The sequence below is a fragment of the Silene latifolia genome, chromosome 4, assembly GCF_048544455.1.
Source record: "Silene latifolia isolate original U9 population chromosome 4, ASM4854445v1, whole genome shotgun sequence".
Lineage (NCBI taxonomy): Eukaryota > Viridiplantae > Streptophyta > Magnoliopsida > Caryophyllales > Caryophyllaceae > Silene > Silene latifolia.
Genome location: NC_133529.1, coordinates 6,076,370 through 6,094,219, shown reverse-complemented (window position 1 = coordinate 6,094,219; position 17,850 = coordinate 6,076,370). Strand labels below are relative to the sequence as shown.

Sequence of the window (17,850 nt, the reverse complement as noted above, 5' to 3'; positions counted from 1 at the left end):
GTCTCTAGTTATAGACGGATATGTGTCGTTATAATGAGATTTTGTGTGGACTTATGGAGTTATGGTGTTATGGTTTATGCAAGTTCTCTTTTATTGCTATCTGTAAATAGTTAAGTTATAGCGCTGATTTAAGGTAAAGTTGGATATTTATATATCCTTTTTTTCTTATCTCAATGGCAAAGTCAATATACTTCGTAATACTAGCTTTTTTAATTAATTAGAGATGGGTGTTTATTAAAATTGTCGGTGTTTTTATGAAAATTTTGCAGGATGTATTTTCACAGAAAATTTATAAGCAATTTTTCCTTTCCAGACAAGGAAAAACTCTTTGAAAGTATTAATTTGTGTAATGCTTACTCAATTACTATGATTAAGTGGATTGAATTTAGCCGGATTTCAATTCTCGCAGTTGCAAAGTAATGCAAACTAATGAATGGTTCTAAGGCTCTATTCTTTTCGCTTGAACTGAACTAAATGGAGCTAAGTTGAACCGAATGAAATTGAGCATAACTGAATAGAGTTGAAGTGATTTAATTTGAATAGAGCTAAATTGAATGGAACTATGAGCCGAATTGAAATGAGCTGAAATTAAACCGGAAAAAACAGGGTCTAATACCAGTAGTTCCATATAACTTTCGCGCCATATTTGCATGCATGGATTTAGTCGGAGTGGTAATAGAATTTAAATGCATTCTATACAATGGCGGTAATGTAGAACAACAAATCAAGAAAATTGAAGTTGAATAAAACATTATGTTGGTCAAGAATTGATTTGTTTGAAGGGAAGAAACAAGACATTTCCCGTCTTCTGGCTCTACAATAGCGGTATATTACAGTTACACCCGGGTCGTTCCAAAAAAAATGGCATTCACCAACCTATATTCTCTCTTTAACCTCCCTACAATTCTGTACAAAACTACTGATATATGCCTCCTCTCCCTAATCACTAGCTCACCAATTAATAGGAAGCAAAAATATTATGTTACAAAAGAATTGCCTACCTATCTACAGGTTAAAGCTTTGTACATGTTGCAGGGATAGCCATGCCACGGCTGTCTGCTTCGCAAAATTGAACTACTTTCTGCCTCCGCGTACTGCTGGTCTATTTCAGTTAGATGTATCGCCATGAGCAAGAATTTCCGATGATTTTGGCCCAATTGATGGCTCTCCGACAGCAAACCGGCCACAGGCGTCTAAGAGAGAGGGCGGTGTACCATCTCCTTTGTACACAATCGAGCTCTTTGAGTTTAAGATCGAGGGATCCACAATTTCTCGATTGAACATTGTTTCCTTTCACCTCTGGAGGTCCTTCGGGAAAAGTGCACCTTGGTTTGCAATTGATGAGGCTGCTGAAGACACTGATGCACAAGGGAAGAATGGACTTTCATGAGAGACCAAACACCACTGTCGATTACGTCTCACTCTTTGGCTTGGTTGGCGGCTTTTGTCTTTTCTGCTTCAGCCTCCTTTTCAGCCTTTTTTCGGTCCTGTTCAGCCTGCTTGATATTTTCCTCGTGTGCTTTCCGGAACAATCTTGTGAAGTTCAACAGAGTCTGCGTAACTGCGTTTAGGCCGTCAAATGTATGTGATAACTTGATCAGAATGGAAACTAATGTCAACTGAAAAGTACGAATACAACATAAACAGTACGACATGATGCAAATGTCAGACAGTATAGTCAGTCATTAAGCGTTGGTACTCAAATTATGAATTTATATGCAGCACAAGAAAGACCGAAATTATGAATAGGAGGGGGTAGCAATTAAGATATACAGTAGTGAACACGTATTTAATTTACAAATTGGTACCTTGCTCAAAAGGACATTTAGCGGGATCTTCTCCAAAATATAAAGCAAGTGCATCCGCATTTCTACCCTGTCCCACAATAAGTCAGAAAGAGGAATGGAAAAAAGGATATTGAGAATTTGAGGTAGTAGACTTGAGTGAAGGTATTACCGCTACTGAATAAAGGTTCATCACAGAAGCCACGTCCGATTCAGCAGTAACAATGAATTCCTTCAACGTCTACAAGGAATCAGAAAAAAATAATCTGTTTCAAGTGAGCAAAGCTCCTTAACAAGAAACACTTAAAAGCAATATTAAAATATTTATGAGGTCCTCAACGACCTACATCCCTGGGAATCAAACACCTCATAGTATGATCATTATAGAGAGAGGCCACTTTTTTGTTATTAACCAAGACAGACAACTGCACTACAAAAGCTACAATGCCAAACGATCAACGGCCATTCAGCTGGGGTTTCAAGAAAGGGCAAGGGAATTTTGACCGTTCCTCATCTCGAGTTTTACTTATTATTCATTTCCTTTCCAGATTAAGAGAATATATACCTTACGAAATATCTCAGAAACAGGGCCATCATTTTCAGAAGCAGCCTGTTCCTGCTTAACTTTTTCTAGTCCCTTGGTTATGGCCTGCATTTCTTCAGCCAGCGATTTTAGTTGTATCTGCAAGGATATGACTTGTCATCAGTACACAAAAAAATTATTTCACAGAGCTTAGACAACAACAACAACATCAGAGCCTTAATCCCAAAATGAATATAACTGAACCTTTGTTGATGCTTCAAGATTTACAAGGTCTTCATGAAAGTCCAGAAGTGTTGGTAACTTCTCAGCAAGAAACTGAAGGAAAAGAATGGCATTTCAGCAGTACATAAAAAATCACAGTGGATGCTAAAGCAAATACCGAAAGAAACCTGGCACTTACACCATGTGTAAAAATCAGTGCACTCTAAACCAAATATCAAAAGACAAAATATGTAATGGCAGCAAGAACCACTTATTTCCTCGAGTAAACAAGATTGCAGAACCCTAACACTAACATAAGATCACATAATTCTAAACAAATCAGTTATCGGCAGAGTTTATGTTTCCTTCATGAGGCTATACCAAAAATTTCCCAGATGTGACTTAAAGCCAAATAATTATCACCATAGCCCTAATGTTCCGTCTAGAGTATGATGAAAGTAATACGGATCACTAGTACAGCCTCCCATCCAGACCAAAATACCCACTATCTAAAATTCTCCTCACACGGTTTTGGGCCCCAGGTAGTTTGGTCTGGATGGGAGTAACTTAAATTAAGTAGTAGGAGTAACTGGCACAAAACATCTATGTCATTGTTAAGATCGCTCTTGGGAAAACACAAACTAATAAAGAGACATACACTATTGTGCTTTAAGGGTGTGTTTGGATAGAGGGTTTGGGAGGGATGGAGGTGGAGGGATTTGGAGGGAGGGAAATTGAATTGCTCCATTTCCCCCATCCAAGACAAACTAAATTAAAATATCTCCAACAAAAGAGATATCTGGAGGAAAACTCAACCTCTCCATCCCCCCTCCCCTTCGTTTCCTCCTTTTCCTTCCCTCCTTCCCCTCCCCTCCCTCACCCTCTTCTGTGTTCCTATCCAAACAAGGTCTAAATAACAAGCAAACTTAAGTCGTATATAAATTCACAGGGTCTTAATAAAGACATTAAGCAGCTCTACAAAGGCAAGTCACAAGGACAAGAAGTAAGTCACAGTAACAAATAATCTGAAGAGCTCCGCCGGATACAAATTTATTTGGATGATTGGTCATAGCAGAGGAGATTTTTGTCTACACCCCTTCAATCTAAAATTCGGAGGAACAAAAAGTGGGCAGGTAAGCAAGACCAGAATTAAATATGCATGCCTCAGATATAACCCTCTTTCTTATTTACCTTATTCTTGAGGCGTCCTTTTTTTTCTTTTTAGTTTAAAATAGACGGTGAAGAAAAGAAAAAGCATGAAGACCAGAAGTCTTTTTTGACAGAAAACACAGACACAAGGCTATACAACTCCAGGTTTTCAAACTGCATGGAAAACAGGTTCAGGCAACATTGCTGATGAATCCAACTGATGCATGAAAATGAGATGCCCCACCAAGACCAAAGTAGTCACAACTCAAAAACAAATAATCACAAGAAAGCTTAAATTAGTTAAGAAAAACGGTCATCGAAACTAGAAAGACAAAAGGGGTGAGGCAAAGTGGTTCATCTAATTACTCATGAACATTTTGCCCTCAAATGATTTCAAATGTGCAATTTACCCACAAACATTTGACACTGTGCAAATTAACCCAATTTTAACATTCCGACAATTTTACATCTACTACCACCCTCCCCACCACCACCAAACACTCCTCCACCCTATGTCCCATCCTAACTCTCCTCTCCCATTGATGATTTATGATTGGGATTGCTTTATGATTTTGCGATTACATCTACCACCCCACCATCTTGTTTTTAGGTAATTTTTTCTACAAATAGTGTAGTAGTGAAGGATTAGATGCTGCAAGTTGCAACCTTATCCTTTTTTATTTAAAAGAGCCTTGTCTCTTTTTTTGTTCACGCCCAAAGGTTGTTTCTCAATGATCTACAATGAAATTTGCATGAGAATTACATCAAGTGACTAGTAAAAGAAAAATGTAACAAGTTTAGTGAACCATTTTGCTTTATTACAGCAAAATCCATAACCAAATATTAGTGGGTTTTTGGCTCAATTGAAAATAAACATACATAACAAGCGGGGGGACCTAGAAATTAATATACGGGGTAGCGAAATTTTTATAACAGCTTTTATGTTAGAAGAAACGCAGATGAACATAGTTTTCAATAACAATCACAATCTCAAATGTGAGAAGTAGAATTGTATTCGCGCTTGAGCCCTAAGACCGTAATAGTTTAACACTTTTAATGTATGTCTAGTTTATGTGAATAATTAGCATCCATTGACTCACATGAGTACTAACAAATTAAAAGTGGTACAACTCTTAGTTAATATCAAACAAAATATATCTCGTCCATCTCAATCATTTTTTTTATTATTAAATATAACGATAAAAAAATAAAATAGATTAATAAATGTTTGGAACGGAAGGAAATAACAAGAATTCGTAAAGTAATATACCCATGTATTAGGTAATAGGTTAACTTTTTTTTCCCCTTAGTGTCAGTTTTTGAACGAGCTAATAATAAATAAATAAATAAATAAAGGAAAAAAAAATTGCTTCTCAAGGGAATTGAACACGGGTCTACTACAAGGGAATACATTCTGGACCAAAACATTACCACTAGAACACAATCATTATGATGTCAACTTTGTATCTTATTTTAATATTATTCTTGAACTCTAGGCAGAGGTTTTACGGGTAGCAAAACTCATCTTCCTCATTTCGTTTTTTTGGTTTTGGGGTAGCAGCGGCTACCCCTTGCTACTCATTGGGTCCGCCTCTGATAACAAGCACAATAAATACATATACTCTGAAAAGAATGCAAGATGGTAATACCTTGCAGAGATAATGCATAAGTGTCATCCTGCTGTTAGTTGCACGGGTATCTGTGAGCTTTAGCAGACTATCTAGCTTGAATCCAACAGCCATTCCTATTACAGCATCCATTAAAATATAAGAAGCCATGTTAAAAAAAAAAAAAAAAAAACATTGTATACTAAATTTCCAATAATACGCCAACAAGAGAAGGTTAGGTTATGACTTTAAGCCAGATTAATTCAGATTAATTTCTACCGAAGTTGTGCAACATGATACACTGATATTTACTTTGCCTAATTATTGATCCACAGATACTGCTATTATTTGAATTCTTATAGACATACTGCATGATAAACCTTGAGGAACAACCAGGCAACTAATGACATTAATGATACTTTTGTATGGACCCTAAATGATGAACATAAGAGTAAGACAGAAAATAGAAACAGATTCGCACTGGTTTCAAGAAGTTTGTGACAGAGCCTGTAAGACGCAACCAGAAGCTAGGGCAAATGGTATAGCCAGCATACTGTTATGTAACAAATAGAAGGAAAATTTGATTTTAGTTACTACCGATGATGCATACTTTTTCCTAGATTACACCTTTTTATAAAAATTAGAAATTATTACTTAATAAATACTCCTCCGTCCCGTTTATTTATTTACCTTTGGTTTTGGCACAAAGACCAAGTAAATGGGAGGGGACCATTTGTGGATATTATTATTTGAATGACAAGTGGACAACAAGTTATGTGGATGATCAAATTACCCTTCAAAAGTATTCCTATTATAGAACGGTAAACAAATGAATAAGACACCCATAAATAGAATAGGTAAACAAATGACCGGGCGCGCGGAGGGAGTACTGATTACTAGTGGCTACAAAAAAAAACAATTTTCGGTCAAATTTTTCTAATATTTCCAGCCATTTTCTATTTCCCTCTGTAATCTTTGCAGTATGTTCTATTACCCCCCACTCCCCAGAATACCCCTTCCACCTTCAACCCACCCGGTCTTATCTCTCCTCATCTCCATCATTCTTCGTCATCTCCTTCAATCATCCTTACTTCTTCATCTCTTCACCTTCTTCCTCCTTTCTCTTCTTCTCCCTTCATCTCCTTCTTTACCCAGATAACCAAAAACCAAAAAGAATTTCCAACAATACTCCATCAGTAAGCCCTCCAATATTGAAAAACTAAGAGCTAATCAAGGAACTAAGAGATGCACACTGACTCATGCACTCATCCAAAGACTAAGCCTAAAATTAAGCAGTGCCTATTTCAGGAAACAGCAAGATCCACACATAATTTCCCTATAATTATGTTTAGTCTAAAACAACGCGTGCCTACAACTTGATCCCACTGATGTCATGTGTCAACAGAGCACAAATATGAACCTCGTTTACAACCACTACTTTCCTCTTTGCTATTCTTCTTAACAGTGGAATAGCACAAAAATCATTTCTGTGAAATTCATTGACAAAGTCCTAAACTTAGTTTTACAGTGAAAGATCTCACAAAAGGGAAGTCTTGCTTTATTTATTTGTCTCTCTACAGAAACAACCCAAAGTTAGGTACAAGAATAACAACGCTTCTCTCTCTCTCTATCTCCCCTCGACAACTGTTTATTTCTCTCTTCTTGGTTTTTCTTGCTAGAAGTTTGGATGATTAATTAAAATCTTAGAAATTACAGCTAATTAGGGTTTATGAGAAGGAAAGAGGGTGGGGGAATGTTCAAAATAGTGCAAGGCAATATTAGTCATTTCACAGAGGAAATTTTAAAAGATATATCAGTCAAGTACTCATGTTACTCTTTTCGTTGCCGGAATTCTAAATAGGTAGCTATTTAAAGAAAGGGCAATTATTTTTAGTAGGTAGCAGATAAAGGCGTGTTTATAATAGGTTAAGTATTCCCAAATAGAATACACTCGCAAAGACTGAGCTACTAGGTTTAAGTATCATACCTCTTGCAGTTCCAGAGTTCAACAAATTGCCTAGATTAAGAATATATTTCATGATGTCTTTCAACTTCGAAGAGTTGCGGACCTATGTTGTAAAATGACAGGAAATGCATTGCATAAGTTAGAATATGCGTAACAACAGAACATGTGGCATCTCTACAAAGTCGACAAGTAGTAATACCTACCTCTTCACATGCAGAAGTTACAGTATTCAAGCTCTTCCTAAAATCTCTAACCTGCACATAGGATAGTAGTAGTTACATTGAAAAGAACATTATTGTTGCATTAGCCACTGTGTATAAAACCACAAAACACAAAAGAACCTGGGTGTTAAACTGAATCTTGAACAAAAATACTCGCAGTTTTGACTCCACTCTTGGAGCTTTCATGAGCTCCATAAAAAACTGAAACATAATAAATACAATGAAGGAAAAGTTAAAACAAAATCAAGAATCGTAACAAATATAAAAGTCAGGCAAGGACCACTAATACTGCAACTAATAGTCATACTAATAATTAATCAGAATAGTTATGACAATGTCAATAGCGCTTTCGCTCACATAACTCGCTGAGAAATACGGAGTAGCATTTTACATGTGCATGACATGAAGAACTAAATATCACTACAACAAATTAAGATACACATACGAAAAGTTTATAATATAGTCAGGATAAGAATATTTCAGACCTGCTCACATTTTCCCAGCTTCTCCCTGTCGCCAGTGTAGTTCTAGAATGCAATATAAAAGAAAGAGTCAAAACTAAAGTTGTTGACAAAAGGATAAGCCATAAGGTTAGAGACTTCACGATATCACCTGGAAAGCATAATTCCAGTCCTTATATCGCAAAAAAAAAATTCAAACAGACAGTAACAGGAATCAAATGCTAGATAGTAACCTTAAGAAGGTCCATCTCCTCCTTAGTCGGACAAAATTTTATCAGATTCTCCACCTGATCAGCATCCAAAATAGACTCGTCCAAAGCTAATGCTGCAGCCTGCGAAAGTGATTTTGAGGCATTACCACTCTGAAAAAATGGTCCATTATTATAGCAACCAACAGCATGTGTCCAAGATCAACCACTTATCATGATGAAGCACCAAAAAAAAAAAAGGAGAAACGAAGCTCAAAAACTAGGTAGGTAATGTAAGGTCTTGAAGATGGCAATGTAAGGTCTTAAAGATGGCAATACAGGGTCTCACTAGGTAGGTGTTTCTAGTAGAAAAATGGTGCGTAGGCAACGATTAAGGAAAAGCTCCTAGAAGCATGTACCAGCTCTAGTCCCCTGTTAATACCATAGAAGATACCCGCCAGTCACAGGACGGACACTGAATTACTTAGATGTGATTTTCCAAAAACATCTGAGAAAAAAAAAATGCAAGCTGAAAACCCAATATACGTCCAGCAATGCATAGGAACTCCTTTTTCACAAATAAGAATAGTTAGTGTGTTTTTCTTAGGAGTTATAATGCTTAACTACTCCATGTGTACATCTGGAGAATACCCAGTAATGAAATGGGGACATCTAGCGTACCATCATATCAGGGAGCGGCATCTTAACCTTTGTAAGCATTATTTCAGTGTTATTAACTCTTCTGAGGTCAATCTGCAAAATTCATGCAGGTGTATTGTATCAGGACGAGAACAACAAAATCTTCATAGAAATAAATAAATAAACAGCCGTGATTAATCCTAAGCAACAAAAGAAGAATAAATGGATGCATTCAAACAAAACAAGTGTACAACTGATAGTATTTAAAAATTTATTGTTCACATGGAGTCATAACAGTTCTCATTACAAACGGACACTATCCGTCTATAGCTATAGACGGATAGTGTCCCTCTCACAAATTAAAGTGGGTAGTGCAAGTGGGGGTATCCATTTCCCACCCATTTGCACTACCCACTTTAATTAGTGAGAGGGACACTATCCGTCAATAACTATAGACGGATAGTGTCCGTCTATAATGAGAATTTGTGGAGTCATAAGTTCCATAAAATGATAGTATAACCTTTGTATAATAGCAGTGGCTTAAAATTTCTACTGTGGAGTTCAGTTTTAAGTATTTCGCTCGTAACGTCCCCAACGTATATTTTTCTTTGCATGCCTAGCATAATTAATTTATATACTAAATCACATTCATAGAAAAGAAGTTAAGTATACCGCCACTCCCTTATTATGGGGAAAAAGCAACCAAAACATTACACAATAAGGGAGTTCATTTAGCAATTATAGATATTAGTATAGCTAAACTGAAATACATAACCATAGATTAGGTCCTTGAAATGCTCTTGTATGTCAGTCAAAAGGCACTATGCAACAGTCATAGTTCATCAATAATGGAATGAGCACACACTTCGAATCATTTGTTTCATAATTCTATGTCAAAATTTCCACATATTTTTATACTCTCCAGCCACAACAAACAGCAACCAGTCCCACATACCTTAAATTGCGTAGACTTTATCTAGGTGAATGGTTACTTTCAGATGCCGTTAATATTTGGGGTAGTCAGGAAAAGAAAACCGATATAAGAGTCTATAAGATCACTTCTCACTGTGCACCTCGAATGCACTACCATAGGTATCAGATAATAGTTTTAACACTTATTTATCACAAATTGAAAAGATTGATGACTCTATATCAACACTCTTTAATCAAATAATTTGGGAGTAGTTAGATTCCAGTTTAGAATTCTGGATTCTGAGATGCATATGCAACAGACAGATTATCTATTATTATAACAAGATAGATCAAGTGCTCAACCATGAAGATGTATGAGGTCTAATAGCAGGTTCTAACTCAACTAAATTACCAGATGAACAACTTCAGATTTGGAACTAGCCGCCTTCTTCTTCTCGTTAGCTTTCCCTCCAGCACCAGCCGGCTTAGAGACTTGATTAGAGAAAAGTTTCTCAATTTCTGCCACATCAAACTCTGCCGCACTATATTTAAGGGATATATATTAGTGATTACATAATAATACAGCTATTCCAAATATAGGGAAAAGTCATAACAGGAGCTCCAAAATGGATACCCGGCAAGCAATAGTTTCGCATCATCAAAGAGAGTACACTTAACCAACATCACCGAGTTCAGAAAGCAAAAAATATGTGGAAAGCAATTTTTGGAACAGCCGAAAACACAAGCAAGTAAAAAGAAAAAAGGAAAAAGGAAGAGATCCAGTACCTTTGAGGCCCTGCCTGTGTTTGCCTCTGGAATTCTTCCCATAAGCTTCCTTGCAAGGCGCGTGTTACTTTGCTCCAATGCAAAGGTTTAAGAGTAGATTTCTTAGGTGCAGCTCGTGCCAGCCCACGACCCCTTCCAAGAGCTGGTGGGGCATTTGGTGCACCCGGGGCCTTAGCACCAAATGGAGGTGGTGGTGGTGGTCCTCCACCAGGTAGTCTTGGTGGTGCTGGAGCACCTGGAACTCCGCCTCCGGGCGGTGGTGGAGGCGGTGGTCCCCCTCTGCCCATTGGAGGTGGTGGAGGAGGTGGTCCGCCTCTGCCCATTGGAGGTGGTGGTGGGGAGGTCCAACTCGACCCCGGGTGGTGGGGGAGGCGGAGGAGGGCCTCCTAGACTCCCGGGTGGTGGGGGTGGTGGAGGAGGGCCTCCTAGACCCCCGGGTGGTGGTGGAGGTGGAGGAGGACCTCTTAGACCCCCAGGTGGTGGTGGAGGTGGAGGAGGGCCTCCTCTACCCCCGGGAAACGTTGGCGTTGGCGGATATGCTTGACCCCCTGGAGGAGGTGGTGGAGGGGGAGGAGAAGGGGATCCATGTATAAAAGGTGGTGGTGGCGGAGGAGGTGGAGCACCATGCAACAATGGAGGAGGTGGTGGAGGGGGAGGAGAAGAGGATCCATGTATAAAAGGTGGTGGTGGCGGAGGAGGTGGAGCACCATGCAACAATGGAGGCGGCGGTGGAGGAGGGGGAGAAGAGGCTCCATATATAAAAGGTGGTGGTGGCGGAGGAGGTGGAGCACCATGCAATGATGGAGGTGGCGGTGGAGGGGGAGGAGAAGAGGCTCCACTTATAAAAGGTGGTGGTGGCGGAGGAGGAGGTGGAGCACCATATAACAATGGAGGTGGCGGTGGTGGGGGTGGTCCACCTCTCATGGGAGGAGGTGGCGGTGGTGGTGGAGCAACATATACTGCCAGAGGCGGAGGCGGGGGCGGAGGTGGAGGCGGAGGTGCACCATATACTGAAGGGAGTGGTCCACCTCTCATGGGAGGAGGTGGCGGTGGAGGTGGAGCAACATATACTGCCGGAGGCGGAGGCGGAGGCGGAGGTGGAGGCGAAGGTGGAGCACCATATACTGAAGGGGCTGGAGGTGGAGGTGGAGGTGGAGGAGGAGGTGAAGCACGAATTATTGGAGGAATTGGGGGAGGTTGAGGTGGAGGAGGAGGTGGAGGCGGCGGGGCACTCCACACTGTAGACGGTGGTGCATTATATAGAGGAGGTGGAGGAGGGGGAGGAGGAGGGACACTTTTTGTTAAAAGAGGTGGATGTGTCACTAAACTTGCACTCGAGGGAGGTGGTGGCGGTGGCGGTGGAGGCGGTGGGGGATGTGCTGCATGTCCAAAAGGAGGTGATGGATGATAAGGTTTTGTTAAATTGAAGGAATATGTGGGTGAAGCTAAGGGAGGAGGGGGTGGAGGAGGTGGAGGTGGGACGCCAAATCCAGACTGAGAAGGAGGTGGGGGTGGGGGTGGAGGTGGAGGTGCATAAGAAGAGGAATGAAATGAAGGTTGGCATCCTGCAGTAGAAGGTGGAAGAGGAGGTGGTGGAGGTGGCGGAGGAGGTGGTGAATGAGATGGAGTTGTAATTCTTAAATGAGAGGGAGGTGGGGGTGGTGCTGGAGGCTGTGACTTGGGAAAGGCTTCTGGTTCAATGGACAAGCTGTTAGCAATTTCTGGTGGTGGGGGTGGGGGTGGGGGTGGCAGCGGTGCTTTGTGTTCAGAAGGATGTATGACCAAACTGTGCTTACTCAATATAGGTGGGGAGGATGGCTGTGGAGAAACACTCACTGAAGACAATGCGCTAACAAAGGTAGATGCAAATGATGGAGGCGGAGGTGGAGGTGGAGGTGGAGGTGGAGGTGGAGGTGGAGGTGGAGGTAGTACCACATTTACAATTGAGGTATTTAACGAAGAAGATTCACAAGAGGGGGGTGGAGAGGAAGCTGGTGCTGGAGGTGAAGAGGTTGACAATGGGGGACCTGTCTTGCTCTGAGTTTCCATGGTTTCTTCTTCAACCTGTTGTGACTCAGGATAAGCTGATAGGTGATTTGCTTTAGGGGACGATGAAGGTAAATTAACTTTTCCCCTGACCCCATCATCAAGAGTACCATCGTGAAAACCTTTAGCAGATTGCCCAGATTTCGGAGACTTTACACCAGGAGACTTCTGAACTCGCCTATCAACACAAGGAACAGGCCCAATATCTGTGCTACCAACACGGTCCTTCGGTTTGCCAGTTGCGCCAGAGTCTTTCACTTGATTTTTAACACCTCCTAGAGATGATGGCGCGCTATTGACCCTGGTAGGTGGGTATGCAATATGCATCGAATTGGTGTAAGAGCCTTTATTTGAAGGAATCCATCTATGTTCTGTTGATTTTTGCTTGCTTAATTTTGGCGTATCCTCAGCTCCCTCTTGCTGTTTTCCTCTGTGCTTGGCCAAAGCAGAATCAGAAACCGACTTCTGGTTAAACGTAGGAGGTCTTCTGGGTGAAGGCTGCAGAACTCTCTCATACTTTTGCTTACTGTCACCTGTCAATTTTCTCGGTGGACTCTTACATTCCAACCTCTTATCCGTAGTCTTGTCCTCCATAACTTCTTTGGTATCAAGATCTTTCACAACAATACTGTCGAGAAATTTGTCCTTCATTTCTTGAACGTGGGAATCCAAAGTAATGTCCTTCACTACATTCACATCATACTTTGCCTCAATGTGGTTTTGCATCACTTTATCCATAACCATATCTTCGACCGCCAATTTTACGTCTTCTTTCTGGTTTGTGTCATCCATAAGAATGTCTTTAACTGCATCAAGATCAACATCAACACCCTTATGCATGCTTTTATTCTGGTCATCCAGCCCGATATCCTTGATCGATTCAAGCAGCGGTCGAGATATAATGTCCTGCCTGCGGGGCCCTCCATCCGGTGAGCAATCTTCAAATGCATTGGGCTCAATATCCTCCTTCGATATATCCTTGAGTTTACCATTACCTGCAGAATTCCCATGTGTCACCAAAGTTGCAAAGTCGGTTTTTCCTTCTTGGGCATCAACAACATTGCTGAAAATCTCTTCGGCTTCAAAAAACTCATCAGGTGAAGCGCTATCAGCTTCATTGTCATCGTCATCATCTACTTCTGCGGTAATAAGAGGAACTGCACCAACGTCCGAAAAGAGAACCTGCACAAATGTAAGTATGCCTTCAACCCTCCCAGCATAAAAGAAAAGGCGTCATAAAAGAACATTCATGATATACCTCAGCTTTGAAATCCTTGGGAAACTGGTCCTTTGCATCCCATAAAACATCAATGTCTTCACGGCTAAGAGTCAGAATGTTTGACCGGACAAAGGATGTATGGAACATAAACCTGAACATAACTTCTTCTTGTAAACCGTCATCGGACAAATGGATGCATTCCAGAACAATATCACCTTGAACATGGGTTCGAATATCCAATTTAACTAAAATACACTCTGCCTGCAGTCACAAGCAACAGATTAGCTCTTTGAAACAATCAACTCATCATTTAGGGGACAGGGGAGGCTTAAGGAAATACAATTTACCTCTGAATAGTGACGAACGTGTTTTTTGGACTTTAAGGATGAAAACAGAAGCTTACTACTTCTACTTGATTTAATTACAGGATCCTGCCCATAAACACGAACCACCGGTCTGCAACCTTTGCTCCCATCGAATAAAGGAAGGACTCTAAGAATAATACAATCTACAACGAGAGGAGTGTCTGAAGGAGGCCAATCTGAGCCTAAATTCCTTCTAGAAATATACTGAAGATATCTGAGTTGCGAAGGCTGTGGATTTAAAGGAGATAAAAGCTGAAGAAGCTCCTTTGGAGCCTGCTTATATACCATTTCAAGCGTTTTATGCTCACCATTATACTGCCTTCTGTACAAAAGGAGGCCTGCAAGCATAAAAGCAAGCACAGGCCAACCTCCTCTTTCACAATGCATCAGAAGCACATTTTGTTGACCCTCCAACGATAACCAACTCTCACTGGAGCGTAAAAAATGATAAACCATTTCCAGTGGTAGCAGAGGGCAATGTTCATATTGCCGAGGATATTCCATAACTGTCATATCATATTGAGATAATATGTCAGAGATTTGGCTCCTTCGGTCCCCTTCTTTGAAGTTGAACACCATGAATGATGCATCAGGATAGTAGTCTTGCAGCTGTGCCACAATACCACCAAGGTATTCTTTATATTCATGTTCACCCAATACATCCGTCGAGAAGCAACAATCAAAGACTGGACAAGCATAAGAACAACATATCAGTACAACATTAACCGAATGCCTCGGTAGAACCCCTAACTAGTGGAGGAAGGGGTGGGGTTCAGATATTGCACGGCGCCTTAACCTATGTTTATAACAAAGAGGATGGATCGGAATGACCCATGACGAAATTGTGGTGAGAATTGCATCAAATGACTATTACTTCACATCAAGAAGAGGTGCACCAAGTTTACTGAGAGATTTTGTATCAATAACATGAAAAAACAAACCCTATCTGCAGGAAACCTCCATACAACCCCAACCACGCAGAAACCAGGGCAAGTCCTGAACTAATATAGATCCTCCTCTATGACTAGTGAGAAAGCAGGAGTATCTAACACTGTCGTCATTTCAAAGGAAAACTACAGCAAAAACCAAAAAAGGCCTAAACTTAGGTAATAACATCGCCAGCATCTCCCTGCCATTGCCTTGGCAATCCTATCAACGACTAAAAAACAGCTACCAGATGCTCCTAGCAACAGACTTCACCTTATTAAGTTGAGACAAGTGGCACAACCAGCTCAACTAGGTATATAAGTAATGCTTAACTAACTCGTCGCAAAATGCCCTAATTCCGCCTATAAAACCTATTCCTTCTCGTCCCAAATACATACTGATACTACCAATGCTCCTGGTTCTAACAGCCAGGCAACCCCTAAAAGCTACGACGACAACAAATCTCACCCTAAAGTCAAATGTAACCCGAAAAACTAGCTCAATTATGCAAAACAAGCATTTAACTTCAATCCATAATTAATGAAAACCAAATCTAACAGCTTTAACCCCCAAGATTTCACTAACCCAACAAAATTATTAGGTTTTCAGCTCAATGATCATAATACAAGCTCATTAAATTATCAAAATTCAGCTAAAATAGAAAGTTTCCAGCTCAACTATACAAACTAATTGATAAAAAATTGTGATAATTACGTACCATATACACGCTCTGAAATTTCGAGAAGACGATCAGGTGGCTTACGATAGAAGAATCGGCGAAACAGCGCCATGAGATGGCGCTGTTTTCCCCAAAATCGGATCCAAAACGGGTAATCTTATCTGGATAACCCTAATTTAGAATCAAATTAGTTAGGGATCCAACAAAAATCACCTTAATTTCAGGTAAAATTAACAAAAATTGAGACACACCCAGAAGAGAATAATTAAAACCCTTTTCGTAATTCAGGATTTTATGAAATGGGTCAATGATCAAATCTTGAAACGTTCAAGAAAAATTGAGTCTTGAGAAAAATTCCCAAAAATGTGAATATAATAATACTATTATATTATATTATACAGAAAAATTGAAACACACCCAGAAAAAATTAATTAAAACCCTTTTTGTAATTTAGGATTTTATGAAATGGGTCAATGATCAAATCCTCAAATATTCAAGAAAATTTGAGTTCTTGAGAGAAAAAATCAGAAAAATTGAATATTTTTACTATTATTATGAATATATCGAATATAATATTGATATTTTATTGTAATTAGATCCAAATTGTGAAAATTAAATTGGGAGAAGAAATGATGATGATGATTGAAGGAAGAGGGAGCTGATCACATGGGGAAGGAAGGTGGGTGGAGGGAAAGATTAGTGTGGACTGAAAAAGGTACAATACACTCTCCTTCTCTCTTTCTCTCTCTACAACCTCTCTTCTTTCTCTCTCTTCTTCTGCAAAAAAAAATATTAAAAAGTGTTTATTGTAATGTCCACGTGGAAATTGAATTTTTTTTTTTACAGAGAAATTTGAGAATTTAGTGAAGGTTGTGGAATTGAAGAGAGGGAAAGAGAAATGAGGAAAAAATGATGAGTTATGATTATGGATGTGAAAGGAGAAAGGGAAATATGGGGAAGAAAAAGGGAAGTTTTTTTTGGGGTCATTAATGTGTTTTGTTGGGTAAATGGTGAGAAAATGAGTTTGTGATTATTTTTGGTGGAAAATGTAAGGTTGAATCATGTGTTGCATGTTCTTTTTTTTGCTACTTGATGGGTCAATCAAAATTATTACTAGGGTTTTGATTAAATTGAATTTAAGGTATTGTTGTTTTTTTCTTTAAGAGGAAATAAGAATGTTGGTGTTGTTTAATTGAATTGTGGTATATTTACGTTAGTTCTATTAATTTGTTTCGTCGATAAAGTTGACGATACCCGAAATTACATAGCTCGAATATGACACGAGCCGGAATTAAGCACATCTGACAGACCAGGTCTGAACACTTGTTGGACCCAAAATTGACAAGATCCAAAGTGACCTGAGTTCTAAAATCACCCGATCCAAAATGCTCTACAATGACAAGGGACGGCGCAAAATGGCTAATAGTTAGCCATATTTGAAAGTATTTTCTCTTTCACACACACACTTTACTAAATTGTACTCCGTACTATGTCATTTTCATTTTACCCTTCCATTACTTAATTTACCTTAACAAAGCATCACCTCCTCCCATCACTCCCTCATCCAAATGCACCCATGTGTTGATCACGACCACGCTTCCACTCACCACTCTATATCACCATATGACAAGACCCACGGGCCACTGGCCTTCTTCTACCGCAAATGTCATACATTAATACCTACGACCAGCCTCCCACACCAACACCATCCCCACATACATTGAGGAGTTTTGCCACTGAAGCACGAAAAGAAGTAGAGTTGTCTCATTTTGTAGGATGGTTGAGTAGTTCTATTCTCATTTCCACTTCTCGAGTATTGGAAAGACCAATTGGAAAGAGGGTTTATTGAGAAATTGCATGAATAATAATGAGATACAAGATGTCTATTTATATTAATACAAGAGTTCTAGTATCCTAATCTAAGTTGACGAAATACAATTGATGGGGCATATTCTGCACCGCTGACCAAGTCAACATATTGAGCAAGGTCAAAGATATCCACAGCAAGTCAACGACTTAGACAAATTAGCCGTCTGACCCCTCGGCTGTCGGCTGGTCTCGGCATGGCAACCCTTTGCCCGGTAATGGCACATATCCGCGTACTCATATCCAAGAACCCTCGGTCGGCCTGCCATAGGTCCATCGGCCGAGGGTAG

General features: G+C 39.9%; 1 protein-coding gene across 1 annotated transcript; it reads right to left on the bottom strand.

The window, feature by feature from the left end:
• Nucleotides 1-756: 756 nt before the first annotated feature.
• On the bottom strand, nt 757-16,625 carry LOC141652735 (formin-like protein 20). The gene is made up of 18 exons (XM_074460329.1): nt 15,734-16,625; nt 14,071-14,774; nt 13,763-13,984; nt 10,808-13,686; nt 10,459-10,773; nt 10,085-10,214; nt 8,803-8,874; nt 8,167-8,265; nt 7,958-7,999; nt 7,593-7,673; nt 7,455-7,505; nt 7,273-7,354; nt 5,328-5,422; nt 2,572-2,643; nt 2,350-2,466; nt 1,957-2,025; nt 1,809-1,875; nt 757-1,561 (listed from the first exon to the last, which is right to left on the bottom strand). The coding sequence occupies exons 1-18, from the start codon at nt 15,804-15,806 to the stop codon at nt 1,419-1,421; spliced, it is 5,313 nt and encodes a 1,770-aa protein (XP_074316430.1). The 5' UTR covers nt 15,807-16,625; the 3' UTR covers nt 757-1,418.
• Between the last annotated feature and the right edge of the window lie 1,225 nt (nt 16,626-17,850).

Bases quoted from the DNA above. Each gene is read 5' to 3' on its own strand.
- LOC141652735 (XM_074460329.1), bottom strand. From the start codon at position 15,806: ATGGCGCTGTTTCGCCGATTCTTCTATCGTAAGCCACCTGATCGTCTT. The intron at 14,775-15,733 runs GTACGTAATTAT...ATGCTTGTCCAG, and splicing joins AATTTCAGAGCGTGTATATG to TCTTTGATTGTTGCTTCTCG. The intron at 8,000-8,166 runs GTTACTATCTAG...ATTGCATTCTAG, and splicing joins AGGAGATGGACCTTCTTAAG to AACTACACTGGCGACAGGGA.